Consider the following 26593-nt stretch of genomic DNA (forward strand, 5'->3'; position numbering starts at 1 on the left):
CTGGCACCGCTCTCCACTGGTATTTTCAGTCCCTCGTGCAGAGCAGGGGGGCCCATGGGCTTGCAGCATGCTCCCTCCAGTTTGCTATTCTGCCGCTGCAGGGTGTTGCTTGTCCCACAAGGCTGTTTGACCTTCAACACGGACACTTTGGTGACATCCTCCTGCTCTTCATTCCCAGCTCTGGAACAGGAAGGCTGGTGGCCTCAGCCAGAGGCCCCGTATTCTTCTGCATATTCTTCTGCTTCCGTCTACTGGCAAGGAAGGGTTAAATCACACATTTCCAGGGTACAGGGGAGCCCAGCAGCTGGAGTCCTTCCAGCATATGAAGATAACAAGCATCTTATGAATGAACTTCCCGAGTCAGTGTCCTTGCAATGGAAAAACAATGGACAGCCCTGTGGCTTAAAACCTCATTTTTCCAATGAGAACTCAAGTGCCACTGGAAACCTTACAGAAACTCCCATGTTTGCCTGAGCAGATGTCCCGAGGAAAGGGAAGAGAGCTCCAGTGAGATGGATGGCTGATCTTTTCTCACGCTGTTACACTGAGGTTTTCACTCAGAGGAAGCCCTTATGAAAGGTAGAGCAGTTAAGTTTGAAAAGTTTGACCACTCTCTGTTGTGGCTATGGAACAGAAGACATCCAGGCCTCCACAACCAAAAACCGGGGTGAGATGAAGGTGTCTTTTAGCGCCAAGTGAGCCTGGTAGACCTATCTCTCAGAGGTGTGCAAAAAACCCCAAGAACAAATGCTGAAGCTTAGGTGGAGGGAGGAATGAAACCCCAACACTCCAGCACTGTTCAGCAAAGGTGTGTTGGGAAAGGAGGGGATTTCTCACTAATCTGGTGTGACATTTTTGTTTTAATGACTTGACTGGTACAGAAATGGAAATTCTTTCTGGGTGATATTTCTAGACAGAGACTAATTGACTAAGAATAATACAGGCAGCTTTCACACCACTGTGCTGGTTTCAGTGTCAGCGGAGGCCAGCTGTGTTTTCTTTTTGGTGAACAGTGCCTACAGTTTTCATCCAAGGTCAGTCCTGAGGGACGTTAAAGAATAATAATCCTAATGATGCTTTGTCCTTCAAGGACAACATCCTGTTAAGGATCTCAAAGCACTTCTAAATATTCATTTTTAACTATAAGACACCAGCATCCACAGGTGCCACCTGAGAACAGGAGGCACTGTGCTAAGCACCATTCAAAGCCATCTCACACCTTCCACTGACGGGAAACTGAGGCACGGAGCGCTGGAAGGTGCTGCCTGAGATTGTGCAGAATCTGATAAAGCGGCAACTAGAGTTCAGATGTGTGGAACAACTTTGCTTCTTCAATTGTTGCTCTTCATGGAATAAATTATCAACCATAATCTACAAACAGCTTTAATTTCCAAACAGGAAAAAGTATCCTTGACATATACTGAGACTCATCAGATTGCTGGTGCTGAAAAGGATCTACCTTGGCTTTTCGGACTTGCTTGGTGAGAAACCCATGGAAGAAGCAACCCCCAGCTGTTGCATACAGGGGAAAGAAGAGCCAGAGGCTGACAAGCTAAACCCAACTGAACCTGCCGACCATTCGGCAAGGAAAGTGCTGGGAAGAACAGCCGTGCTCAGAAGCAACACCCTCCTTGCCAGGCCAGCTGCTGCGGCCAGCTTGGTGTGGTCATGTAAGGGCACACAGAACATGTTGGAGGCTCCGTAGCTGCAATTTCAGGCTTGGTGGTGGACAAGTTGGTTGGTTTCAATCACAGAGACATGGGAACAACTGTTTCTTTTTCCTTGATGCCTGTGGTTCCCCTGAAGCCTACAGGGATGATGCACGTCCCCTGCTACCCCAGCAGAATGCTCTCTTGTGGTACAACAAAACGCAGCTCTGTGTCTCTTTTTCCCAGGGTCTGGTTTCTTCAGCTGCTGTCTCCTCTGCTCCCAAAAAAAACCCCAGTGAGAGTCACAGCAGCACAGCACTCAAAGCAGCGGATACTACCCTTAAAACCTACATAGACAAAGCCTGGAAATGGCCCTTTTAGGGATAAGAACACCACACAAATGCATAATCTCTTTCCTGACCATGGCTTTGCCTCCTTGAGAAGCACAGCTGGCCATACGCGCTGTACTGCTGCCAGTACTGACAGCACATCCACCTCGACTGTGACTTTATCAGAGCACTCTGCCTACAGAAAAAAACTCCATTTTTTTTTTTAAAATAGACACCATGGTCACTGCCAGTACTGCTCATCAAGAGCTTCAGCCAGGCTAAGAGCACCCCAGCTTGAGCACCTACGGACAGAAACCCCTGGCAATTGTCCTCTGCCAGCACGCTGATCATCTAGGAGACATTGTACATAGGAGGTCGTCAAACAGACGAGGAAAACAAAGAGTTTACCTGCTCACCAACTTTCCCTGGTCGGCCACGGTTTCCTGGCTCACCCTGCAGGAGAAGGAGAGACAAGGCACACGGGTTACTCGGTGCTCCCATCAGAGCCTCACTACAACAGGATTTGTTGTTCACCCATGATTCTGTGGGTGCTGCGTGTGAATCATGGAAAATCTGCAAGAAACAACAGCTTACAAAACCCACTGCCATGTGAAAGATAATCCAAAGCAGGCAACGCAGCTGACAAAAATACGGAGCAAACACTTGCAGTTCTGGAGTGAAATGCCCCCAAAGCAGCTGGTCCTGCTGTGGTAAAATAACCCTCACGAACCCAAACTCAGACATTGAAGCTGTCTGCTTTCCCGTGGCGCAGCCTAGTCCTGGCTGCTTTATCCCCATGTTTAATAAGGCATGAGTTCTCATCAGGGATGCTCCTGAAGCTGGAGTGTTTCTGACCCCTAACGTTGCAATCTGAAAGACTAAGTAAATCAGACAGACAAAGACAGAAAGACATCAGCAGCAGGAAGGAGGTTGGAAAGGACCACCATTAACCAAAAGATCTGAGGAGCATCTAGGAGGAGTGTGGACGCCATGGGAGGGTGTAGTTCCTGAATGACGCAGGAGAAGGGATCCAGAAAATTCACCTGCTGGTGGAAGTGTCAGACAACTCAACTATTTCCAGGGAATGCTGCACCCTGATTCTGCCTTTACAAAATCCCAAACATAGGCACGCTACCATCACACGGAGCATCCACATGAAAACCACAGGAAGAACCCACGTGAGCTAAATGACAGTGCAGGATCAGAGGAATTCAGAGAATGACAAAAAATGAGAAGTGAAGAGAAAAGCAGGAGGAGAAGGAGAATTTCCAACCCACCAGGGATCAGAGCAACCATGGCAGCAGTCGAAGGCCAGTGGAGCGTCCCTGGACAGGCCATCCAGAGGCCAGACTCACTGCTAATCAGTATTGTCTCTGGGTGACGGCAGCTGTATTTTCTCAGTAGGCAGATACTCCAGATGTGCTGCCAGACCACATTTTTGCTATTTACTGTTTAAAGAGGTTGTTTTTGTTGGGTTTTCTCTTTCCTTTTGAGAGTGGGTTTGTAGAGCGAACTGCTCTGGGATGGCTCCTGCTGCTAATTAGGCAGCAAAGATAGGAATGATGTGCATTGTTTTAAAACAAAAACGTGGAGAAGCAATGGAAAATAAGATGAGACGATGGAGGAGGGGGTTGGTTAATATCAAAGGAGGAACACACTTGTTTACAATAAAGCACACGGCCTAAAAAATGCACCATCGTTCTTTTTGCTGAATAAACCAAGCAGAGGCAGTGACCCCAAAATTCAGAGAAAAAGAGAAACCCTCTGTTCCTCTTGTTCTCTCTGGAATGAATACTCTAGGCTTGGAGCATGGTAAAGTTGAGAAAAGATATTTCCCTCTCCCTTTCTTCCCTTCCACCCACTGCTTCTCTGATAACAAACGAACTCTTTCCTCACCTTTGCACCATCGGGACCAGGCCTTCCTGGAAATCCCTTCCGGCCAGATCGACCCTGAAACACACAGAAGAACGATAAAAATAAAAAGCTTGCAGCTGCCGTTGGTCACAGCAGTGTGTCTGTGAACCTCTGCAGTGTAGCAAGCAACGCACCCAGTGAATTCAGGGTGCTAGCGATGCAGCAGCCCTTACTGGGGCCAAGGCAACACAAGAGGAAAGCTCTGTGTATCGAGCGGCATCGGGTTTGATCCATAGGGAACATGCCTAGACAGTTACTCCAAGTTTCAGCCCATTTCTGACCCTCCAGCTTGATTCCATTGCTTGAACATCACATCAGAAACATCACGCATGGACTATAACCAAGCCAAGGGCTTTGCTGCTGCCCTTCAGTTTATGTGCTGCATTCAGCCGGATTTATTCTACTTCCAGTAGTTTTCTTGCAGCAATGCCAGCAAGGACACCAGCAGCTGGAGCATTCAGAGCTCCTAATGTTGGCAGGGACTTGGCCATGTAGGCTGCTTAGGGGGTCCATCCCTGGCATCCAGAGAGGATTGGGAGTAGGACTGTCTCTACAGTGGAGCCAGGCTGACGTTCACAGCTACAGCTCAGAGAAGCAGAAATAAACCTGCAGACCAACAGGTTCATGTTGAGCCTTCCCTTTGGATAGAAGAACACTCATGATGCTGTTCCAGGAGCTGGAGAAACTGGATTTATTATATTGCTCCACAAAGGAATAAAAGTGTCTACCAGAACAGTGGAGGAAATGCAAGACAAAACATTTATTTCATCATCCACCTAGAAGCTCCAGCACAGTTACCAATTTTCAAGATATTTTACTATCCTGTGATGACATTTACAAACATAATCAACACAAAATCCTGAGCTGTCAAGCTCACAGATATGATAATATTATTTTTGCTTCTTCTAACTGTGTTTCTGTGATACACCACTGTGCTCAGAGTGATGTAAAGGTCAAAAAGGACTCTGTCTCAATGCCCAGTCTTTTTTCTTGCTTTTCACTCTCCTCACTGAAAAATACTATAAATCAAGGAAGAAACATCAGGGCTGCTTACAGACATGGTTTCCACTCAATGTGCCTTATCCTGAGGATGAATTATTTAAAATTTAGAGAGTTTTTCAAGGTCTGAGACTTTAAGCAAGTTATAAAATCAGAGTCCCACTCAACACCCTGTGCAAGACACTTCCTTGACTTTCAGGCATTCTGGATCAAGCAGTTGGACCAAGCCTCGGACAGGACAATATTTCTTAGAAGGGCAGATCACTCCCCAAACCAGGAGGTTTGAAGGTTTATGTAAATTTAACTACAATTTCATTGTAAGGTCAGAGCTGGTAGTAACTGAGTAAACGACTGAAACCTACCTCTGGGCCGGGGACTCCTGGGGGTCCTAAGGGTCCTTCATCTCCCTGAGGTGAAAAGAAATTAAAATAAAAGGCAAAGTAGTGACAAGATTTGGACTCACCATGCAGCAAGAATGAGAGGTCTGCAGTATGAGCAGCAGTTAAACACAGGCTGTGTGCTCAGCTGTCACATTTTAACAACGGAGTCCTTCTGAATCTTAGAGCAGGCAGCTCAGCATCTCTGAGGTTTCTCATCTCCCGTCCCCCATTCTCAGGAAAAAAATATCTAAAGTCAAGTCCTGCCAGCAAAGGCCATCCAAAACTTGACCAAAGTCAACACCAGTTGATTGGGCATATCATGGGCTGGATTTGGCCCATAGGGTACCCTGGAGATGCTCATATGACTGTGCTTCATTTGATCTGGCAGGGACATGAATGCTGCAGAGCGCTCTACCCTTTTTCTTTCTTTCTTTCTTTTTTTTTTTCTCCCCACAAAAAGGGTGTTGCAAAATTTCCCACAGAACCATTTGGCAACCGTATGAAGGTTTCCCTTTTGCTTTCAAATGGGACTACACATGCTGCAGAATGGAGCTATCTGAAAATCTCACACAGCAATTGGACTCGGTCCTCTCCCTTGGCTCTACACCAACATCTAATGTGATAGGATCAGATCTACAGTTTCTAGGAGACCTTCAATTAAGCTTCACAAAAATTATCTCAAGTGTCTAAAACCAACTGCCAAGAGAGAAATTAAAAGCGCCCTTGGCAGCCTCGGTTCTGGCTGTTCTCATTTAGGTGGTCAGCCGTGGTAATGAAGTGGCACGAGCTGGCGGGCTGAAGATGGGACTGGAAGTCAGGAACCCAGCTCAATGGGCTCAGACAAACCACTCATGACATGGCCCATTTCTAAAGAAGATGTAATCCACAGCCTTGACCTGCTGCCTCGGGTAACGGCAGCGGTAAAGGAGCGGTGGTGTGGTCTCGTGGGCACTTGAAGTCCTTCAGCACAGCTTATGTCAAACTCCATGTCCACGTCTTCAGTCTCACTTTCACACTCACTAACTGGAGTAAATTGAAGGCAGCTTGGTCATGCCTGCCTGAACCTGGAATGCAGAGCTTCGATTTCCTTTGTAAATTGCCTAGAATATTTTTCTTTCCTATTTCAGTGCAAATAAATGAGCTAATTTGCATTAATCCCTTTTAGAGAGCAAGCAAAAAGAGTTCCCAGAAAACGTTAAGGATTATTAGTGCTGTTAGAACGAGCTCCTGCCCACGCGTGCAGTAAGTATTATTTGCAAAATGTCTCGTGACTGGACAAACAGCTTAAACTGGCCTAAATGAGAACCTGCACTGGAGTCACTGGATCACGATGAGATAAACAGAGGGCACTCAGATCTTCGCTGCTGCTGTTATAAAGCACGTGCAGCTCCAGGACAACGAAATCAATAATGATTGTCCCTTCTCAGTGACTGCGAGTGGAATGAAGCTTCAAGTTTTCACATGAAGTGGTAAGTGAAAGCTGCAAGCTCTGAGATGCCGGGGAAAATGAAACTTTGCAGAACAGCAATTTCAATTTATGCACTCTTGCTACAAGAGAATATTGCTCTGTGCGAGAGCGTCGAGTCTGTAGGTCTCACAGCTGAAAAAAAAAAACACTTAAAAGGAGCAGAAAGCAAAAGCCAGGTCAGGGCACGCCTGTGCGAGGGGATGTGCAGGTAAAAGGGTATTAACACCCGTTCTGGGTGTGTGTGGGGGAACTGACTATAAAAGAAAAGGCAATGCATAGTTTAGGGTCAGCAGATGCCAGCAATGACTGGAAGCAACAACCACAGGACTGCAACTGAGAGGAGGCTCCTCTTCCATGCATCTCTGATCACAGAACATGAGCATCTGCTTCCAGATTCAGAGGGACCGGAGGATTTCAAATCGCAGGCACCATTTCAGCACACGTTAATCTTCAAAATTCAACATTACTCTTTAAATCCAACCTGCTTTTGGTGTGAGGACACTCACCTCTTGTCCAGGCAGTCCTCTTGGCCCAGGTAAACCTCGTGCTCCTGGCTTTCCCTGAGAAAGAGCCAAAGGAAAAGATACTCAGAAAATAGAAACATGAGCTCAGAAGGGCAATTAAAATGAGAAAGCCTCTTTCACCGCCATGGGACATCATCCAATGTCAATTTTGTTACAGAAAAAAAAATTGAAAAAAGAAAACCCCGCAGCTGGAGAGACCTCAAGCCAAACAGACCAAGCTGAAATGCTGGCCAGGACAATCTTTAGGAATCTCCAGGGCTTTCTCTCTCCCTCCTTCCCACTACTTTGTTTTGCCTGGCTGCTTCCCACCCCACACAAAGCTTCAGTTTCTACTCTACTCACCTTCAGGCCTTCAGGCCCATTTTCTCCTGGTGGGCCAATATCACCTGGGAAGCCCTAAAGAAAATGATAAATAGTCAGGGTGAATAGGTGGACTTTTGCAGTCAGCTGGAGAGGACAGCCTCTGTAAGAGTTTTAATTAAAGGCTAAGGGCCGAGACATTTGTTACGTGCTGCAGCGTCCACGTGTGGGCCACTGTGCGGCTTCTAGAGCGAAACAAGACAATGGGAGCAGCTATCAGTTTGATTCAAGAGCAGCCTTTCTCAGCAGCTCCCTTTAGGTCCATCTTAGGAGATTTATTGCTGCGAGGGCCTCCCTGTCATCGCACAGCTAAAAACAGCAATTTGGGGTTTAATTAATCTTTATGAGTCAGCGCATAATCTCACTGCTCCGAGAAGCGAACTGCACGCCTCGGCGACAAAGGGAAGCAGGCGAGGAATTAGGAAAGGTGCTGACATGCTCATTAGCTGCCGCCTTCAGCCAGGCAGCGACTCCTTTCCATCCTCAAGCCCTTTGCTGAGGAAACAAAGGAATTTGTGGTTATTTCCAATAGCAACAAAGAGGAACGATTGCTAAGTGGCAGCACTCGACCAAGAGCCCTTCCAGACCCAGCAAAATACCAGAACACAGATGAAGGGAAAACAGACCATCAGTTGTGCTGGAAGTGGCTCTCTAGAGATGCTGTCTGGTTGTTTATGAAGGAGAAAAATGACAGTGTGCTGGGGGAAGCCGATCCTGCATTTAACGTATCACTGTGATAATTTTTTTTTTGTAAGGGCAGTAAGAGTCTTTTTCTACTTGAAATGGTATTTTGTGGGGGAAGAACTGAAAAAAGCCCTCCACAATACCTACGACAAAAAGTGGAAGGAAAACCCAGGAAACCATGAGATGAAGAATGGGTCATCAACCCATCTTGACCTTCCCCACCTCACCTCCATGGTATCTGCCATGATACCCTAGCAGAGACGTGAAGCCCTAAGCTGAAAAGAGGAGGGTAGGTGGAAAGTGAGACGCAAGATTCAAGAAGTGCTGCTACATGTAAAATTTGCACATGAAGATTGGGAAGAAAAAGGAATGCTATCTGGAGATCAGGAAATCTGAGTGCAGGGTGGTCAGAGGGAACAAGATAGACAGTGTGCCCCATCTCCCAGTTTGAACAAAAGTGGACCTCAGTTCATTAAATAACAGTAAATCCTACAGCACAGCAAAGCTCTGCCTCAGAATTTCTGGTGCCCTGGTCTGCCACTGCTCTAAAGCAACCCATCTGCCCATCGCTAGCAAAGGCCTGACCCCAGAACACATCCATTTTGGGTTGGCAAACTATCCGAGCCCAGGTGTCATGGTGAGCAGTAGTGGTGGCAGCCAGCCCCTCCCTCCGTTGGGTTGGGCGCCCGCGTGGGAGGCAGTGTTTGGCTCTTGCTTTCCGGATGAATTACCAACAGCTCTGTGCATATGCCTCCTGATCAAAACCCTCCCTGGGCCTGTCTGTACACAGCTAAAAACCTCCAGTGGGGAAAGGAGACAGGCATCTCGAGGGGGCTCTCAAATGCCACAGGGGTGTTTATCAGACAGCTGATTCTCAGCGGGGCGGCAAGCTGCAGACATCAAATAACTCGTGCAAAATGAGATGGGATAGAGGTGTTATGTGGGTTTGCTGAAGAAAGGATGCTGCAGAAGTTACCAATGAAAGGAAAGATGTGAGAAGGAGATGGTGGGACATACCTCAGGGCCAGGTGGTCCTGGAAACCCAACCGGACCTTTGTCACCGACTTTTCCCTGCAGAAATCAGAAAAACATGGAGAAAAGTGAGCTGGCTCCTGGCAAGTGGCTTTCCTGTTGAGAACAGCACACACCTGCCAAGCTGTCTTTCCAGCTGGGCACAGAACCTTGAAAGGGAGATTAGGGAGCAGAGGATGCTTGGTTACTTACCAGGGGGCCTGCTCTCCCTCGCGCCCCAGGGGCTCCAGGCAAACCCTGGCTGCCCTGGGAGAGAGAAAGACACATTTTTTTTTTCAGAAAATACAATGAAGCATCAAAAAACCCTAGTTCCCCAGGCTCCAGCTCCTCAGCAGCAGAAAGATGAGGACTGTCCTAAGGGCTGAACTCAGCCCTGCAAGGAGCTGGGACAGTTGTGCTAACGTCAGTGAGATGTTTCTGCTGAAGTCAGGGCTGAATTTAGCCCCAAAGAACACATGAGCTGTTGCAGTTAGTCGTGGCTCAGAGCCATGTAGGGCCCGGTACAGGGCTACGTACAGCATTAGTCAGCCGAAGTCGGTATCGTGTTGTGGTCACCGGGGAGCAGTCATTTGCTTATAAGTTATGCACGGCGTTAAGTGCTCTATGGGGCAGGGCTTAAGTTGCTGCACTGAGCAGACAAACCTCCGAGTCTGCAGCCGCTGGACCACACACATTCACACTCATCCCCATCGATCCCATCCCATCACTTCCAAATTCTGCATGAAAATATGGCGCCTGTTATAAAAAGCTCCCAGTAAAACTACTTTTATTATGAATAACAACAAAATCCATCTATGACGTGAATTTCCTGCCAGAAAGGTGCAGCGTACCCCAAATGATCTAAGCAGGGGAACCTGACAGCAGGATGTGGCTAACTCCAGCTCCTCATGGCTTAAGATGAGCTGAGAAAGCTGGCGGCCACACATACTACTATGTAAGGGAAAAAAAATGACGGAGAAAAGAAAAACCAATTACCTTGTCTCCCTGGAAGCCGATATCTCCTGGAACACCTGCTCCTCCCTGATCACCCTGGATACACATCACCAGAGAGTTAAAATAGGCAACAGTAAGGGCCAAAATGCCCAGGTAGATGCTAGACGGTGCACTGTACAGCAAAAGTCTCATCACTAGCTCCACGAAAAGCTGAATTGCTGGCACACTCTAGAACATATTAACTGTAACAACAATCCTGAATGAAGTATGTATTTCCCAACGTTGATTCTAAAGTGAGAAATGAAACTGCAGAAGAGAGAAAAATACGAATTCCCAAGCATTGTGTTTCTATAGAAGCTGCAAGAAGAGACGCTATGCTCCTCTGGCCAACAGCAACTGTGAAGGTCGTGAAGTGTTAAAATTCAGCTGAGCAGAAGAGCGAGTTTAGTTTCCAATGAATGGACTTTTTCTCTCGTAAGGCTCTATAGAAAAGAAAACAATACTTGGGGTTTCTGTGAGCGTATCCTAATGCTGGCATCAAAGATCAATCCTATTCCATAAGAAAACAAGAGTAATTCTAGTAATGTTGTAGTACAATCTCACTGCCAATATCTAGGTGGAGATTTCCCGGGAGGGGTAGGCTGGTGTTCCTTGGGATGGGGATCCCACCTTTTAGCACACCATCATTTACAATATTTCCTAACCAAGTTATCTTTCTTTCCCCTCTTTGGACCACTATAACAGGTTATGACTCCCTGGGTAGAAAATAAGTATCCCTGAAGGTTTTCTTCGGAGGGGTCGGCTATCTTGCGTTACCTTTTAAGCCCTGCCGTGAGCTGGCTGTTGGACTACGTGACCTCCTGATGTCCCTTCCAACCTAATTTATTTAGCAATTTACTTCAACAAAGGATGAGTCAATGACGGGGCAGAGAAAGGAAAATTCTACTTGGGAAGTCAAAGGAGGAATGACTATAAAAACTTGGTACAATGACAAGACCCAACAGAAACAACTGCAGAGGAACTCCGTCCCATGCACAGCACATGCCTCTAAACTTGGCTTCCTAGCAAGGGAACAAGCCATACAAGAGCAGAGCGCTATATGTTTAAACATAGTTCACATGGAAGACATATGGACTCCTGCAACGGAGCCAAAGTCTACAAAGAGATGACAGAGGAAGTCTGCTCAAGCAAAAACCACCCACTTGTTATCAGAGAGTTGAAATAATTCAAACTACTTCAGTAACATGCAGGGGATAATGAAATTGTGGATGGTTAAGGCTTGAGTGGGAAAGACTTCTTGGAGACAACTTCTTCAGAAGAAAAATAATTAAGAACTCTGCAGATTCAAGGATGGAAACATTTCATGGATTCATGCTAAATTTGTTTAAATGTTCTGGTAAATGTTTCCAGAACATTTCACTGAACCATCTTCAAAACAAATCTTTTACACAGCAAAATTAAAATGTTGCTCTTAAAAAAACGCTAAATTAATTTTACTCATTTGGTTTTTAACCTAAAATATTTTAATTTGAGTCAAATAACCAACTTTTTGCTCTACCTAAACTACGTTCCATCTCTTTTTTTTTTGGCAATGCAAGCAAATGGAAAAAAAAATTGTCTATTTACACAGCTTCAGTTTAGATGAGCCCTAAGTATTAGATACAACAGAGATGGCAAAAAACCTACTGTATGACCCAGCTCACTTCCAGTCATTGCCAGATTTCTCTCATCTTCTCTGAATCTTCTACTTATTTTATCTAGTTCAAGGCTTAGAACACTGAAATTGAGAGGCAACTCTAATTCTTGTTTCTGCCAGAAAACAGTAGGAAAACAGTTTTTCTCAAAATTGAGAGGTTTGCTCTGAAAACTCCTTGTCTTTAATTGCTATGCTGAGAGTAAAAAAAAAAGAAATATTTTTTATTAAGCAGTTTTCTACCCACACAGTGTAAATGGCCATTGAAACACTGTTTTGGAAGAAATACTTGGACATTAAAAAATGACTACTATAAGAAAAGAGTTTCCTCTTTGTTTGTTCCTTATAGAGCAGGAACAAACCTTTAAGCAAAGTGTGATAGCGACTGCATGACAGAGAAAACAGTTTTCAAACAACTCTGAGAAATGAGCATTAGAGAGAGTAAGAAGGAAGCAGAAAAGACAAAATACATCTCTCATCTTTAGCTGGGCTCCACGCAAGATGTTCACATGCCATGGCAATAACACAGCGAAATGTCACAGCATGAACAATCCATCTGCAATGGTCATTCACGTCTGAAACCAGAACTGAGGGCTAGGGCACCCGCTTCCACCTGCCTTGGGCACAGTAAATCTGAAACTCTGACTCAGAGTGTGTGTCCTTAACGTGAGAGAAAAGAGGAAAGAGTTCAGAAATGTTTATTATTAAAAAAAGAAACGATGTCGAGATGATGAAAAGGGGCTGCAAGGACTTTGCTGACGAGGAGGGGGAGGAAAATACAACCTGAAATCACAAACAGGATCTGCCCATGGGACATTGCCTATGTTTCACGTTTCACCCATAAAAAGAAAAGCGGCTTCAGAGACCCTGAGGCCCTTCTTCACACGACACCGCACAGAAGGGGGCTACGAGGGAAGTGACAGATTTGCAAGTGTGAGGTGGATTTGTTGTCTGCAGGACGTTGTGCAAAAAACCTCAGTTTGCTCTCAACCAGACACCTCTTTTTCCAACACCTTCTGCTTGGCAATGTAAGGTGAGCTATCACTGCAAAACTATGAGAGGTATTTTACTGAGCCATGTTCCTTCACAAGTTACAGATGGCCTGATTCATAAAACTCCTTTACATGAACAAGCAGCTAGGATTTCCTCCACTTCCTCCACCTTTCCTCCGAACCCATCCCATCACGTGATCTCAAGACCTCTCTATTTCAGGGTTAGACAGTAATTCCATTTTTCTGTATAAGAGCAGATGCAAACCTCTCTGCCCCCTCTCCTTGCCTCCATGAAAACATAAACATGGAAACAGATGGGTGACCCATTTTGTGGGAAAACTGAAGCTGTAAAAACCATCAATAACTTCTGTGGTACCAGCCTTTTATGGGGAATGCAGAAGGGCTTGGCTAGCATCGATGTGCTCTGTACTTGCCTGCTTAGCTGCTGGACACAACGGTGTGATTTCTGCAGGAGGAGTGGGATGTTGCCCCTTATTACACTTCATGCCTGACCTCCACCATGCCATGCATGCATTTGGGATTAAGGAGCTGCACCTTGTAGGATATGGAACAACGTAGGAAACAAAGCCCCAAACCCAGTGATTTTCTCATGGAAGGGGAAAATCCTCTCAGTGTTCAGGCAGGTTCCTCCTCCTGTCACGGCAAAGGGGAATGGGAGCAGTGTTTCTGAAATACACAGCATGGCAGTGAGGACCTCCTCCCAGGTGGATGGAGATGGCAGCCTCGGTCACCTACCTGCTGCCCACACGCACCATCCCGCTACCGTGTCCCCAGGCTCAGGTTTTACTGGTGTCTGACCTGGCTGCTGTTGAGTGAAGAGTACAAAAAGACAAACCTGTAACAAGGCCACTCATGTGGACCGCAACCAAGACAGATGGGTTTAACAGGAGATTGCAGACATCTAATTAAATCTTCATCAATGCATCCGCAGAAAGGCACTATGAACTGCAGCCTGGGCAGGCCAGGTGTGCGTGGTACGGGCTGTGCTCCAGGTACCCTGTGACACCGGCACCTACGGCTGCTCCCGCAGCCCCGCGGGGTCCCAGGGGAGGAATGCAGGGCACAGCATCGGCAGCTCCACAGGGACGTGCAGAAGAAGCCAAGTTCTATGCTGGGAGGAAAAAGACCCTCCCTTGCCAGAGAGGATGCGGGACACTCAAAACCTCTGTTCCCCCTCAAACCTGGGCTAGTCTGTGAGTGGCAAAGACGGAAGGTGGAGGCCCCCAGGGCTGCTCTCATCTGCTGTGAATTACTAGTTACGAAAGGTTACTGGTTACCGTCAGCATGGAGCAGTGAGGTTTGCCTCTTTCCGTCCCTGCTGACTCAGCATTTAAGATGCTGCCAAATGTCTGCTTTTTTTTTTTTTAAATATGAATTTTAACTCTATGTTTACTAGCTTGCTGAAAACCATAGTGGAGGAGAAGAGCGGAGAGCCTTCTCCTCTCTGGCCATGTAATAAGAGACTTTACACTTCTCCTGAAATAATCCCTCACATCCCTTTGAGCAAAGCCTCCATTTCTAAATGGGTTGATTAGAAACTGCTTTCCAGAGAACCCACCTGACATCTTCACACAAAATTCAGCCTTTTGTATGCTGGGACTGTCTGGTGGAAGGTGTTGATTTGTTGCTGGAATGGGCATGTTTAGTAAGGTTGAGGGCTACTGGGCTGAGCCTGGGCATTGTCTGTGCTTGCTAGTACCCGATTCATTCATTTGACACATTGGACACACTCAGCATATGGCGCAGGTCTCTCAGAGATGGACTAGCCCACTTGCAGTTTCAGGAAAGATGCTTGGACAGCTGGCAGACAGTAGCTCAACCCCTAAGGAGAGTCACGCATGTCCAACTGATTTCTGAACCCTGTTCACAAGCTGGGGTGTAAATGGGATTCCTGGACTCTAACGTAGCTTTCTGCTGCTCATCTGCTCTGCACAGCATGGTGCCAGCCCTTCCTTCTCCTGCAGCAATCCTGGTGAACGCACCGCAGGAGAGCAGCACCAGCTTGGAATTCTGAAATAATTTGCTCTACAAAGGGAACTCAGGGGCCTCATACGTGTGCTTGAGCCACTCCAATGTGTGGAGAAAAGGTCACTGCACGGTGGCTGGACTGTTGTCTCCAACTAGCTACCCAATTCACCCTCGTAACTGCACCATCAACATCCAGCAGAGAGGAGAAGGCTGTCACTTGCGGGGGTGACCAAGCTACGAGCAAGGATCTCTGCAGAGGCAGACTGCATACAACTGCGGTCTGGAAATGTTTCAAGAATGGCAAGAGGGAAACTTTCAGACCGACAGACATAGAGAATAAACACAAGATCCAGGGAGGTTGCTTATGTTTCTGGTCACTGCAGTAAGACAGTTTTGTCTGAAGATGATGACGGAGGGTTATAATAAAGTCAAAATCTAATGGACAGAAAAGGAATGATAAGCAACGAAAGAAAGCCTTTAAATAAGATGTCACAGCCTAAAAATAGGAATCGCAGCACAAACTAACAGTGACATGGCTGATGAGGGACTACAGAAGGGAGCCTCCAACACAAGTCAATCCCTCTGCTCTGGGCAGGGTCCTTCCTGTGACCCGAGCCCAACCAGGCACTAAGGGAACACAGAGGTCCTGCCTCTGCTTTCCTCTATGTGGGATTTCCTTAAGTCAGATATTTCTAAGAACAGCTTCAATTAAAAGGCATATGGCAAAACCAAGGTAGGCAAAGAAAGATTTACAATGTAGCTTCTTAATAAAGGCTGAGATAGAAAATATTCATTGAAATTAGGCAGGCGGCAAGACAAAAGATGATCCCAGCAAGGAGAGGGTCCAAGAGGCCAGAGTGTACTTCCCACCTCTACCAACCTTCTCCTCCGTCACTTCAGTGACTCAGGAGCCCTCACATAACACAAAATGTCCCTTCCTTCTACCACAGGTGCATTTGGAGCACAACCTCTTTGAAGGCAGCGTTTCTCTCTTCCTACAAACTGTGCAAAAGCAGCAAGACCAGATATCATTTAAATTTCTTAGTTGGACCACCACATAAACAATTAAAACACAAACGTAAATAAGCTGTAAGAAGGGATGAGTGTTTTTGCTCACGATGCCCAAATCAGAGTGAGAAAAAATAAAAAGGCTTAAAGGTGCCATTCACTAAAGAAACGTGGAAGTGCGTAAACGAATGCAACAGCCTTTTGATCGGCTGGAGAAGGGGTGTATTATAAACGGGGCCAACTAGCTGAACAGCAAGACCAACAAATCAGAAAACCAAATAACTGGAAAAACCACAAAGCTATTTCAGGCCAAATCCTCCCCGAAACATAAGGAGAGCTGATGAACTTCTATACTCACACAAACAAGTGCGACAAACTCAGATGCTTTGGCTAAAAACTGCAATGCCAGAGCCGTGTGCCTTCACCTGAGCAGATGAGACTCGTGGCCATCAACGCTTAAGTAGGTCTGACTTGCCTTTACCTTGTATTTCTCAGCCTTTTGGCTGTTGGACTGCTGGAAAGGATACACACAAGCTGTTTGGAAGCCCTCTCTGAGTGCTCGGTAGCACCAAGGATATTCAAACTGAAGTCAACTCACTGGGGACAGAGGCTCAAGCAGGAGGGATGGTTTGTCAGCCTTGGATTAGGAAAGGGCTGTCATGAAAGCCAGGAAGGAAGTCTGTCCTGTCCAAGGCAAAAGCAGCAGGAGAGGTAGCTAGGGAGGGAAAGAAAAGGTTTCCTGCACCTCAGGAGAGAGGCTTCAAGACTGAGCATGGGATTATTGGAAGAGGTTGGATAATTCTGCAGTTAAGAATATTCTAAGGACAACTCTAGTGAGAGCTGGAAGCCATTCAGTCACCATGACAGCAGCAGCTAGAAAAATACTGGGGATAGAAAGAACAGTATGTGTAAAGTGATGGAGACTGTAACGTCTAGGAAGGTTAATTTTGCTAAACAATGATTTAAACAACGATTTTGCTAAACAATAATTTAAAGACGATTCTTAAGATAGCCAATCATTTATTCCAAGGAGCAGACAGGAGAATCTGTGGGCTCTAGGAACCAGTCAAGAAACCAGCTACAGTGTCTTAAGCTTATCTTAAATAAAAAGTTCTTCTCTTGCCCTGCCTTTTCTCTCTACGAAACCGAAAAGGCGGTACAGGGGAGAAAAGGAAACGGCAACGGCAGACACAGGAGCCCTGGCAAAGAGCTGCTATAGTACAAGGAGAGCGGAATCAACTGGCTTGACACTACAACCCCCATGTGCGGTTTTGGGCTGCTAAATCATTCTCTGAAAGCAAACATCTAACGAGAGAATAAAACATCAGACAGGAGGAGAATACACTCAGTGGTCATTTTCCATCGCCCTCCTGAGCAATTAGAGCCAACAATAAACGATGGCACCTCCCACTCTTTCAGACTAAATAAACCCAACAGTCGCACATCTGTAGGAGGATGGTCCTCATGACAGTGAGACACTTACAGTTTCATGCTGATTTAGCTCAAGCTGCGTGTTTTTGTGCCAGCGGCACTAAATCACTGCAATCAATGCCCCTACCCTTTTCTCTTTTTCTGAAGTGATTTATATCACTTTGGCGTAAGGCAATTTCCTCTCGGCAGGAAGCCGAAGCGAGGTGAGCCCCTCCGAATAGGAGCAGGGGTACCTAACACAGAGCAGTTTTTCCTGGGGATCCAGCTGGTTTGCTTGATCCAGTGAGCTGTGCTGCTTTGTCCCATTATGTGCTTCCCCCAAACGCATTAACGCAAACCCACTGTCAGTTCTTAAGTCTTCACCCTCCTCCCCATCACATCGTGGAACCAATATAAAAACATAAAAGCCCAGTGAAACACCAGACAATCTTACAGTTACTGTCATAGTCAGTGGAGACAGACGAAGATCTGAAGAGGATCTGAGCATAACTGATCTACATTAGAGCTCTACAGAAAAGGGGATGGGCCAGATATCATAAAAGAAAGAAAAATCCAAACTGGAGTGTCGAGAAAGGAGGGAGAGTGGGAGGATGGGAGCAAAGAGAGAGCCAGAGTGGAACCAGTACCATGGTGCTGAATAAAAAAGAGAAGCTAGAAAAGGGTTTTCATATGCAAAATTAAAACACAGTGCAATAAGGGAGTATTCAGATCACCTTATCACCTTTCAGTCCATGTTCTCCAGGGTTTCCCATCAGCCCCTGAAAGAAAAGAAAGTCCAGAGTGAGACTGAGCCACTGCGAAGACTTGTTCAGGTCTATGACACTGCTGTCCCTGATGGGGCTGGTGGCTCAGACCCACAGCATTGGCCTGGTGCAGCCCCAAGTCCAAACATCAGGCTGCTCTCAAAGCGTGCTGCATCACACATTCTTTAAACTCCCTTCACGGGCTGGAGGCATGCAGGGAAAACGTCCCTGGGATTCTCCACTGACTTACACCTACTGCAGACTGCCAGTGGGATGCTGTGTCCAACAGTCCTGTGCTAGGGGCAATGGACAAGCATTCATACTGCCTGTCCTTCCTCACAGGACCATCACCGTCACCCAAGAGACGAACAGAATGATCTTCAGCCCTGCCATGGAAGAACAAGAGCTCACACAGCTCAGTTATTCTCTCACCTTTACGCCTTTTGGTCCTGGATAGCCTATCGGTCCAACAGAGCCCATGTCACCCTAGTAAGAGAAAGAAAATTACCAAAGTCATTAGGTACAAACCCAATAGAGAGCTCTATGTAGTGCGAAATTCGTCTCCTGTCTGGTCCCTCAGCATCCCTGAGGAACTGCATGACTGACTTCAGCAGAAGCAGCATCCTGGCATGAATCAAGAGACTTTTAACATGCAGACACCCTCCAAGTAAAAGCAGCACAGGGTGTTTGCCTCACAGGCACGTGAGGGAAGAGCAGCTCCTATTCACATCCTGCTCTTGCCACAAAGAGAAGACCCCAAAGCAGCTTGGCGCCAGTCACCAGAGATGTGAGCTGTCCCCCACGATCAGCTCACCCGACCCGGCCCCACCGTGCTGCTGCCCCGTGCACGGCCACGGCAAATGGGCAGAGTGTGCCGGGTGCCCCGAGAACGTGTGAGCCCCCCGCTCCTCTGCCACAGGAGACACGGGTGTCAGGGAGTGTGGTCAGACTCCAAAACCAGGAGCCTGAGCTCCTGGATTCACTTAAGAATTAGATAAGGAATTCAGGCTAGTAAATTAATGGGAAAATAATGGAAAAATAATTACGAAACCACTGTGAAGCCTGCAACTGTGGATCTGAGAATTTTTTTTTGTATGTTCCTCCTAATATTTGAATGGACTAATTTCCCTCTTCCACTGTTTGAAACATTAAGATATTGATCTAGTTTAAGACAATCCTGGAGTGTATTTATTCCTGGTGAAGTTACTGATGTTCTCAGAAAGAATCTACCACGGTATCCCTGCATTCTATGGAGGGAGTCTGAGGCTATGTTCAAAAGAACAAGGACCCAAACAGGAAAAAGGCAAATAATCAAGAAACGTGGGTTGCTGCTGAGCTCTGACATCTAACAGTGACATGGGGAAGAAAGAGGAGAAGCAGGAGGGAAGGACAGAGGTGTCGCACTGTGGCCATTCTGCTGCAGAGAGGAGTCAGCACGGCATCGCGTATCGGACTTGTGTGAGGAACTGCAGCACGGGACACTGGAGCTGGCGGTTACTGCGTGTAGCTGTGTGTGCACGGATAAAAGACAGCCTTCAGCGGCCGGCATTTCAACAGGCTCTGACTGCTTTCTGCCATGAAGGGAGTCAGTGATACGGGGCACCAGCCTGGCCTGAGATGTGTAAATAAACAGGGAAGGCTCTGCTGAAGGAGCTCTTCTCTGCTCGGCAGCCTCGGGCCTGCGGCCACGCTGGGAGCACTGGGCTGCAGCCGCCTGAACAGACGCCCTTTTCATACTTCCCTGCATAAAGGCTTCTTGTAGAAATGCGTTTACTTAAAGCTTTGCCCGCACAGTTAATTAGGAGAGCAAGAGGCTTTAGTTACATCTAATTCTACGCTTCAGCCGCTCTTAAACAGTGAACCCAAACACCTGCAGAGCCGCGAAGGCAGCCGCGGACCCGGCCTGTCCCCCGGGGGTGGCTGAAGCTGGGAAGGAAGGAAGCGACTGAACCGGGGCCAGCCTGGAGCAAACATCCAGCCGCCCCGTGCCGCAGACCCCAGGGAAGGAGGCGGGTGCTGTCCTGCAGCGAGGAGAAGGCAGGATGGATGTGCCCTCTTCTCCCCAGGGGATGGAGGAGGTCACTCTTAGATCAATCCCACTAGAGATGCTTCAGCATCCTGAATTCAGGAGTGGTACATTACCCCGGGACACAAGATCTGACTCAGTTTGACCTGAATCTCAGTTTGATGTTTTTATCTGCTCAGAGGGGGACCAGGAGAATAACTGGGAAAGACAGCAGCTGATTGCTACTGCTGCAGGAAGCGATTCCTGAAAAAACAGCATTGCAAAGGACCAAATTCTGCCTTAAAAGTAAAGCTAGGAAGAAGCTCGTGGCAGGAATGATGATTTCTTCATCTGGATGGGAAGGGAGAAGAAATGTCAGAAGTTTAAGACTGATCAGACTTAGCAGCAAAAGGAGAACACCAGGCAAAACCTGTCCTGCCTGCCCCAGCGATCCATCCCAAGCACAAACCAGCGTGGCAGTGGCCGGGTCAGCGAGGAGGGGAGGACTGTCCGCATCCTGACTCCATCCTCTCTGGAAGGACCTCAATCATCTCTACCGTGTCTGACCTTTCACTTTCTAACAAACAAATATCTGTGAGACAATAGCCACTAGGTTAAGATAAATCTTTCCAAAAGCTAGCAGAAATATGATCCAATCTGGACAATATCTTCAATCGTATTCTTTAAAACAGCAATCTTCCTTTTACAGCTCTTCGCTAGGAGCACATCCCTTCTGCTGCTACGGCTGAAGTAGCTACTTAATCTCTACTAACAAGGGGAAACACAGACCACACTCCTGGCTCCATGAAAAGCTTTCTGAAGCCTTAATCCACCTTCACCCCAATCCCCAATCTGCAAGACAGGTACGCTTGTTCCACCATATTCTCTGCTTTTCCCCCCGTGGATTCTCAGATTTCTGGGGCTGGTGCTCTATACCTGTGCAATGTCTGGGGCAACCGAGGCCTCGACACTCACACTCCTACAATTTCAGCTATGGGAAAGCAAAAGGAGAAGGTTTTTAACCGTTCATTGCAAGTCAAGTTTTCACGTATTATCATAGCTGAGGAGGAATAATTTTGAAAGGATGTTGCAGTACTAACAGAACTTCCTCTGTTAGTTCATGCACTAACAGAACCTTTTGTGCATGGAAGGAAATAACTTGAAACAAGTACTGAAACCTAAAAATAAACCATAATATGTTCAGCTGGGCATTCACTAACCACCAGGACAGCTGCCAGAGGATGAGTTGCCACCCACCCTTAGAGCCATTTATCTCCTGCTGGGGAAGAGTTTAATGAAGCATGGAATTTGGCTGTGTACATAATTACCTGGATTAGTGATGAGATGCTGAGAGTGCACGTAAAATTCCTGTATGCCCAGAGGACAGATGGTTCCTGCCCATGGTCTCTCCAGTGAGCAAGAACTGTGTGTCCTTGGGCTTACAGGGGCTTGCTTTTCAAAAGATGACAGATCCAGGTGTGGATCTTTGAAGAAATATCCTGGTAAATGTTATCGAAAGGGCAAGTTATCTAGGAATCAGGGCACTAACAGCAAAGCTTTAATCTGTTTCCTTTTGCTTAGAGAGGTTTTACCCTCCTGCAGCTCCCAGTCCACCAGGCAACCTCCTCTCTCCCCAGACATCATGCCTCACCCATGCAAACAGCCGTCCTGTTCACTGCCCTGCCACAGGAAGAAGAAAATCTGTGCATCGTTACGCAGGCTGAAAGAGTTAAAGCCCCGAGAAGCCCGTTCTCCATTTGTTTTCCTACTTACAATGAGTCCAAGGACTCCAGGAGGACCTGGGGCTCCCAATTCTCCCTAAAAGGAAAGACAAACCGACATGGTTACGGACACTTCGTAGACAAACAGAGGCTGAAAGGAAGCTCAGTGTTTCAAGAACTTGAGGGAAGGGAAAAGACCGTCCCTCCCCCTTCCGTCCCCCCCTCCAGCCCCTTCCCCAGCCAAAGCGACCGACAGCATCCATCGCAGCGAGCGCGCTTGCGAGCACAGCCTCTCCAGACACAGGGCTGCTTGTTGTTCCGCAGTTATTTGCAGGGCTGACTTCCCCTCCCAGCAGTGGGCTGGATAAAAGCAGCATTTCATGGTGGTGCAGGCCGGGGAGCAGGTCGGACCCCGCCCGGGGTGAGACGGAGGCATGGGCAGGGAGGGGGCACGGGGCAGCAAAGCCGAGGTGGGAAGGAGAGGAAAGCTGCTGCTCTGTACTGGGAAAAGGTGAGTTTTATGGGAGTGGTTAAGGAAGAATAAAACTCATAAGAAAAGGAGGACTCAGATGAAAATGACACGAGGTAATTCGAGGAGAGGGTACGCCAGCTTCCGGGGCTGGCCGACGGGCCCTGGGAGCGCGTCTGGCACATCGGGTGCTCTGAGGCTGCTCCTCCTCTATCTAGGAGCTGGTTTAAGGTGGGGAACCAGCAGTGTCCTCTGCCTCACCCAGAACACCAACTAGCCATTTCTCTAATTGTCAGAAAAACCCCGTAGCCCTCAGGCTGCAGCTGGTCTGCAGGGAGACAGCTCAGCACCTCTGTCCCTGGAGCAGGGAGCTCTGCGGGGAACCCAGCACTCACTTGGTGGATAAGTCACTTCTTCACATAGCAGAGAGCAGGAGATGGAGTGCAGGCATTTTGTCTTGGGCTCTCTGCCCATTGCGATGTCTTACAGAGAGCTTTGGAAAGCACCACCTCCTCTTAGAGGCCTTCCAAGAGTGTAATTTCAAGGGACAGATGGCTACCTAGGTTTGCGGGGCTGGTTTGAATTCTCAGCTTCACCACAAACTCCCTCTGTGCCAGCCTTCCAAAGACATGCAGGTGCCAGGAGTGCCGGCAGGTGCCTGACGACATTTCCAGGTGAAGTGCAGCAGAGAAGCTGTGTCAGACCCCGACAAATCACCTACCTAGGTCCCCAAGTACTTCAGCAATCCCCACGTGATGCTCAGCCTGTCCCTGTGTCTCCCTTGGTGGATCACCCACTCCCTTGCCCCATTGATAGCGGGTTGCTTGTCCGGGCAAGGACTTGCTCTTACGCACCTCCGTCTCCATGAGGGCCTCTCAAAACAAGTGCACTGGAAATACGAAACTTCCCCTTGGCTCAGACAGCCCTACCCCTGCTCTGGATCACACTGGCTACTTCCTTCGACAGAGCGGCTCAGTTTATGGCACACATCTGGTGGAGTCCCCCTCAGAGCAATAAAGCTCCCCTTTTATGGAAAGATTTGCCTCGTGAAAGAATGAAAGAGAAGGGGACACAACGTGACTAAACGTGCTCGGCCTCCTTGGGTAAAGGGTTACGTGTGTTTATTTTATGGGAAGTGGAGTAAAGGACTATTGGGCAAGCACACACACAAAAAAGCGTTTCATAATCTCAACCAGCCTAAAATTGCTTTTTTATGGCTCGTTCCCTTCCTGCATACTTGGGACATCTGTGGAGCAATTGTTCCTCACGGGTGGGATTTCTGCGTCCTCAGAGCTACTGTAATAAGGTTGGCTTCAAGCTTTCAGTCCAGGCCTGGCGTTACTAGGCACAGCAAGAAGAGGGAATATCCCCAGGAATGCTGAGCACAGGAGTTGCATGGTAGCCTGGGTTTCCCAGTAAGCTCTGCAGGCACCGAGGGTGACTGGGATGAGGACTGGGTGGATGGTCAGCTCTTGGTCTCACCAGTTGCAGGATGGACTGCCTAGATTTCTGAGTTATGTCACATGGGTATTCCTCAAGAGAAAGGGTAAACATGGAAATGCATGGCCTCAAGTTTAACCCAAGAGGATTTCCTCTTGGAAGAGGAGGAGGTGGACTCCCCTGGGAAATGTGGACAGGACTAGTTGTTAATTTGAGCCATTCACTGGCCTGGGAAATGGATGTTTTACAGGTGCTCTTTCCTGGCTACCAGTAAGAACAGGCTGCGAGGGAAATCAGGCTCCATCCTCCCTTTTTGAGTGCATGAACCAGGCACTGGGACAAGAGAGAAGGAGATGAATCAACAGTCCTTTCCCATGTCTAATTCCTGTGATTAAGTTACTAATTGGAGTGGCTAAAGCGCTCTGAGAATGGGGATCTGGAATGTGATGGCTCAACAGTTCTCAGTGAGTTGGTAGGAGGCAAAAACACCCCTGTGGTTGGAAGTCTTTGCTCTGTCTGGAGGGGACGGAAAGAAGATGAGAGACTGTCGGCTTCAGCTATCCTCGCGCGACGGCAGAGGCGGCAGCAGCAGCGTAAATGCTCAGCGGATCAAACAGAAGATGGGGCCGTTCAGGACCCGCGGCAGCCTGCCCGCCTGCCTGCAATTTAGCTGCACGCTCCACCTAGCAAACTCGGCATATTTGTGTGTTCCACAAACAGACTTTCTGGCATTTTTCTGCGTCTGTGACTCCGCCTGTGACCCTGTGAACCTCCCTTTAATTCAGCCGAAACAGTCTGTTTTCATTCTACAATCTCCAAGGCACATTAATATTTAAAAGCCGTTGATAAGATGAAAGAAGAACAATCCTTCTGGATGAACTAGCGGAAGGGACATTCACTTCTCTGTGATGCTGTGGGAACTGGCGTTCAGATAACACTGAGCACATCTTCTGAATGGGGCTTAGACAACTTGCAAATTTAAAAGAAAACAAAACAAGTTATTTGGAAAAACAAGTCTTTCTGACCTCCAGGATTCCTGCTCTTCCTGGTGGGCTGGCTGGAAATAGCAATACAATCTAGAAAGTCTTCTACTTAGGAACTACTCTGACCCATGGCTTAAGTTGACTGAAGGATGGGAAAAGTCCTGCAGAAGTATTCCTTGGGAATCTAATTCTTTCAGTTCACTGCATTTGAGACTCTTGTGTTGAATTCCCACAAAGGCTGAAGCGTAGCTGAGCTTGGCTTGCTGGTTAGAGTCGCTTGTGAAAATAATTCTTATGCTGCACATATGACGAATGGGAACTTGAAGACTCGTGCAGAGTGGGTTACTTCGCACAAATCACCCCACCAAACACCAAGAGCAGCACTGTGATGACGTGTGAATAACCAAGACAGCAGGAATCTCAGAGATGAATCAGTACTGCTCACATGCTAATTGAGGGAGAACCAACAAAGTCACTCAGAAAGTAATTTAGAACAATTAATACATCTGAGAACTTTTTCAATCCACAAAGGCATGTTTTGTGAGTAGTGGAAAATGCAGCACATACCCAACTGTTTGGTATTAAGCGCTGTAGGAGCAGAATAAAATAAACCTTATCAGCATCCAGCCGCTTAAATGGTCTCTGGGACCATCCTGACCCAATTCCCAGGAGACACATCCCATTCTTAGAAAGCCAGCAGGGGTCAGATGAAAACTGGAGAGAGGCCAAGAACTCAGGAACCTGGAGACTTCTCCCGCTGCAGTGCAGGGGCCAGCTGAGGCATGGGGCAGGACAGCAGAAGACCGGGCTATGATGTCTGTCCCTCAGTGCTCCCGAACACCAGAGTAGGGAATCTGGCATGTTTTGCACCAGTATCAACATTTACTTCAGAAGAGGAAAGGTACTGAGCCTGGAATACTTTAGAAGCTTACTTCTACAGGGTAGCGAGATGCAAACCAAGTGGTACCAGCTTGCTAACTTCCATCAGAAAATGAAGTGTGGTGAAAATGAGAGGAATGTGCCTCTTTTTCTCCACCTCAGACCTCTATGGAATTGAGTACATGGCCTGCTGCTCTGAGGCCTCATGTGCACTAAAGTAGCCATCTCTGGTGCCTCATGATGATACGTGTCTCTGTCTATCGGCCCATGATCTCCCTGCTACGTCCACAGAAAGCTTCACCCAGAGCACACTGATCAACAAGGTGATTCCTGCGCCTGTCACAGGCTTTGCATCAGGCCCTGTGGTATGGACAACACACTCCAGCCGCTGCCTGCTCATCAACATCCCTACCTTTTCTCTCTCGATTTCTCTTCTAGTCATATCCTCAGGATGAGAAAAGTGTCTATCAAGACCAAGGTGCAAGAAAGGCAATAGAAGGCAAATGGCAACACGATGACCTGGCAGCTACACGATGTTGAGTTGAAAATGAGGATTTGCAGCATGCTTGAGCAGTGCAGAGGTGTACGTCTGTTTTTCAGGAGGGACAAAACCAAAATGCTAACAGCAGTCACCGAACTTCAAAGCTTTTTTCAGTTCTAACTAGCACGACACAGTACAGTGTGCCATCTACTGCAACAGAAAGAGAGAAGGGGAAAAGCTATCAACTTACCGGGTTCCCATCGATGCCTGGAGGCCCTCGTTCCCCAAAATCACCAGGAAAACCCTGAGAAGAGGAGGCAAACATGAGTATTGGTTATTGATGCACCCTGGTGTAGAGACGGTCAGCTTAAAAACTTCTCCCCCTGCACTCAGCGCAGTGCCGGTCGCAAGAAATGCAGGCCATCCAGCCTGCTTGGCCTCATCCAATCCATTCCTGCTCCACCAGCACATCTGCCCAGTGAGCAGT

At 47.5% G+C, this 26593-nt stretch overlaps 1 protein-coding gene across 1 annotated transcript in view; it reads right to left on the bottom strand.

Annotated features, from left to right (window-relative positions):
• The window catches only part of LOC104482988 (uncharacterized), a 156036-nt gene that overhangs the window by 65571 nt on the left and 63872 nt on the right, over positions 1 to 26593 (bottom strand). Inside the window, exons 13-24 of the mRNA XM_086763516.1 lie at positions 26357 to 26410; positions 21907 to 21951; positions 18561 to 18614; positions 18099 to 18143; positions 10315 to 10368; positions 9532 to 9585; positions 9325 to 9378; positions 7606 to 7659; positions 7246 to 7299; positions 5254 to 5298; positions 3875 to 3928; positions 2387 to 2431 (exon numbers count right to left, since the gene is read on the bottom strand). Of these exons, the coding sequence (XP_086619642.1) occupies positions 2387 to 2431; positions 3875 to 3928; positions 5254 to 5298; positions 7246 to 7299; positions 7606 to 7659; positions 9325 to 9378; positions 9532 to 9585; positions 10315 to 10368; positions 18099 to 18143; positions 18561 to 18614; positions 21907 to 21951; positions 26357 to 26410 (612 nt within the window). The remainder of the gene's footprint in view (positions 1 to 2386; positions 2432 to 3874; positions 3929 to 5253; positions 5299 to 7245; positions 7300 to 7605; positions 7660 to 9324; positions 9379 to 9531; positions 9586 to 10314; positions 10369 to 18098; positions 18144 to 18560; positions 18615 to 21906; positions 21952 to 26356; positions 26411 to 26593) is intronic.

This window comes from Chlamydotis macqueenii, chromosome 20 (assembly GCF_036417535.1).
Source record: "Chlamydotis macqueenii isolate bChlMac1 chromosome 20, bChlMac1.mat, whole genome shotgun sequence".
Taxonomy (NCBI): Eukaryota; Metazoa; Chordata; class Aves; order Otidiformes; family Otididae; genus Chlamydotis; species Chlamydotis macqueenii.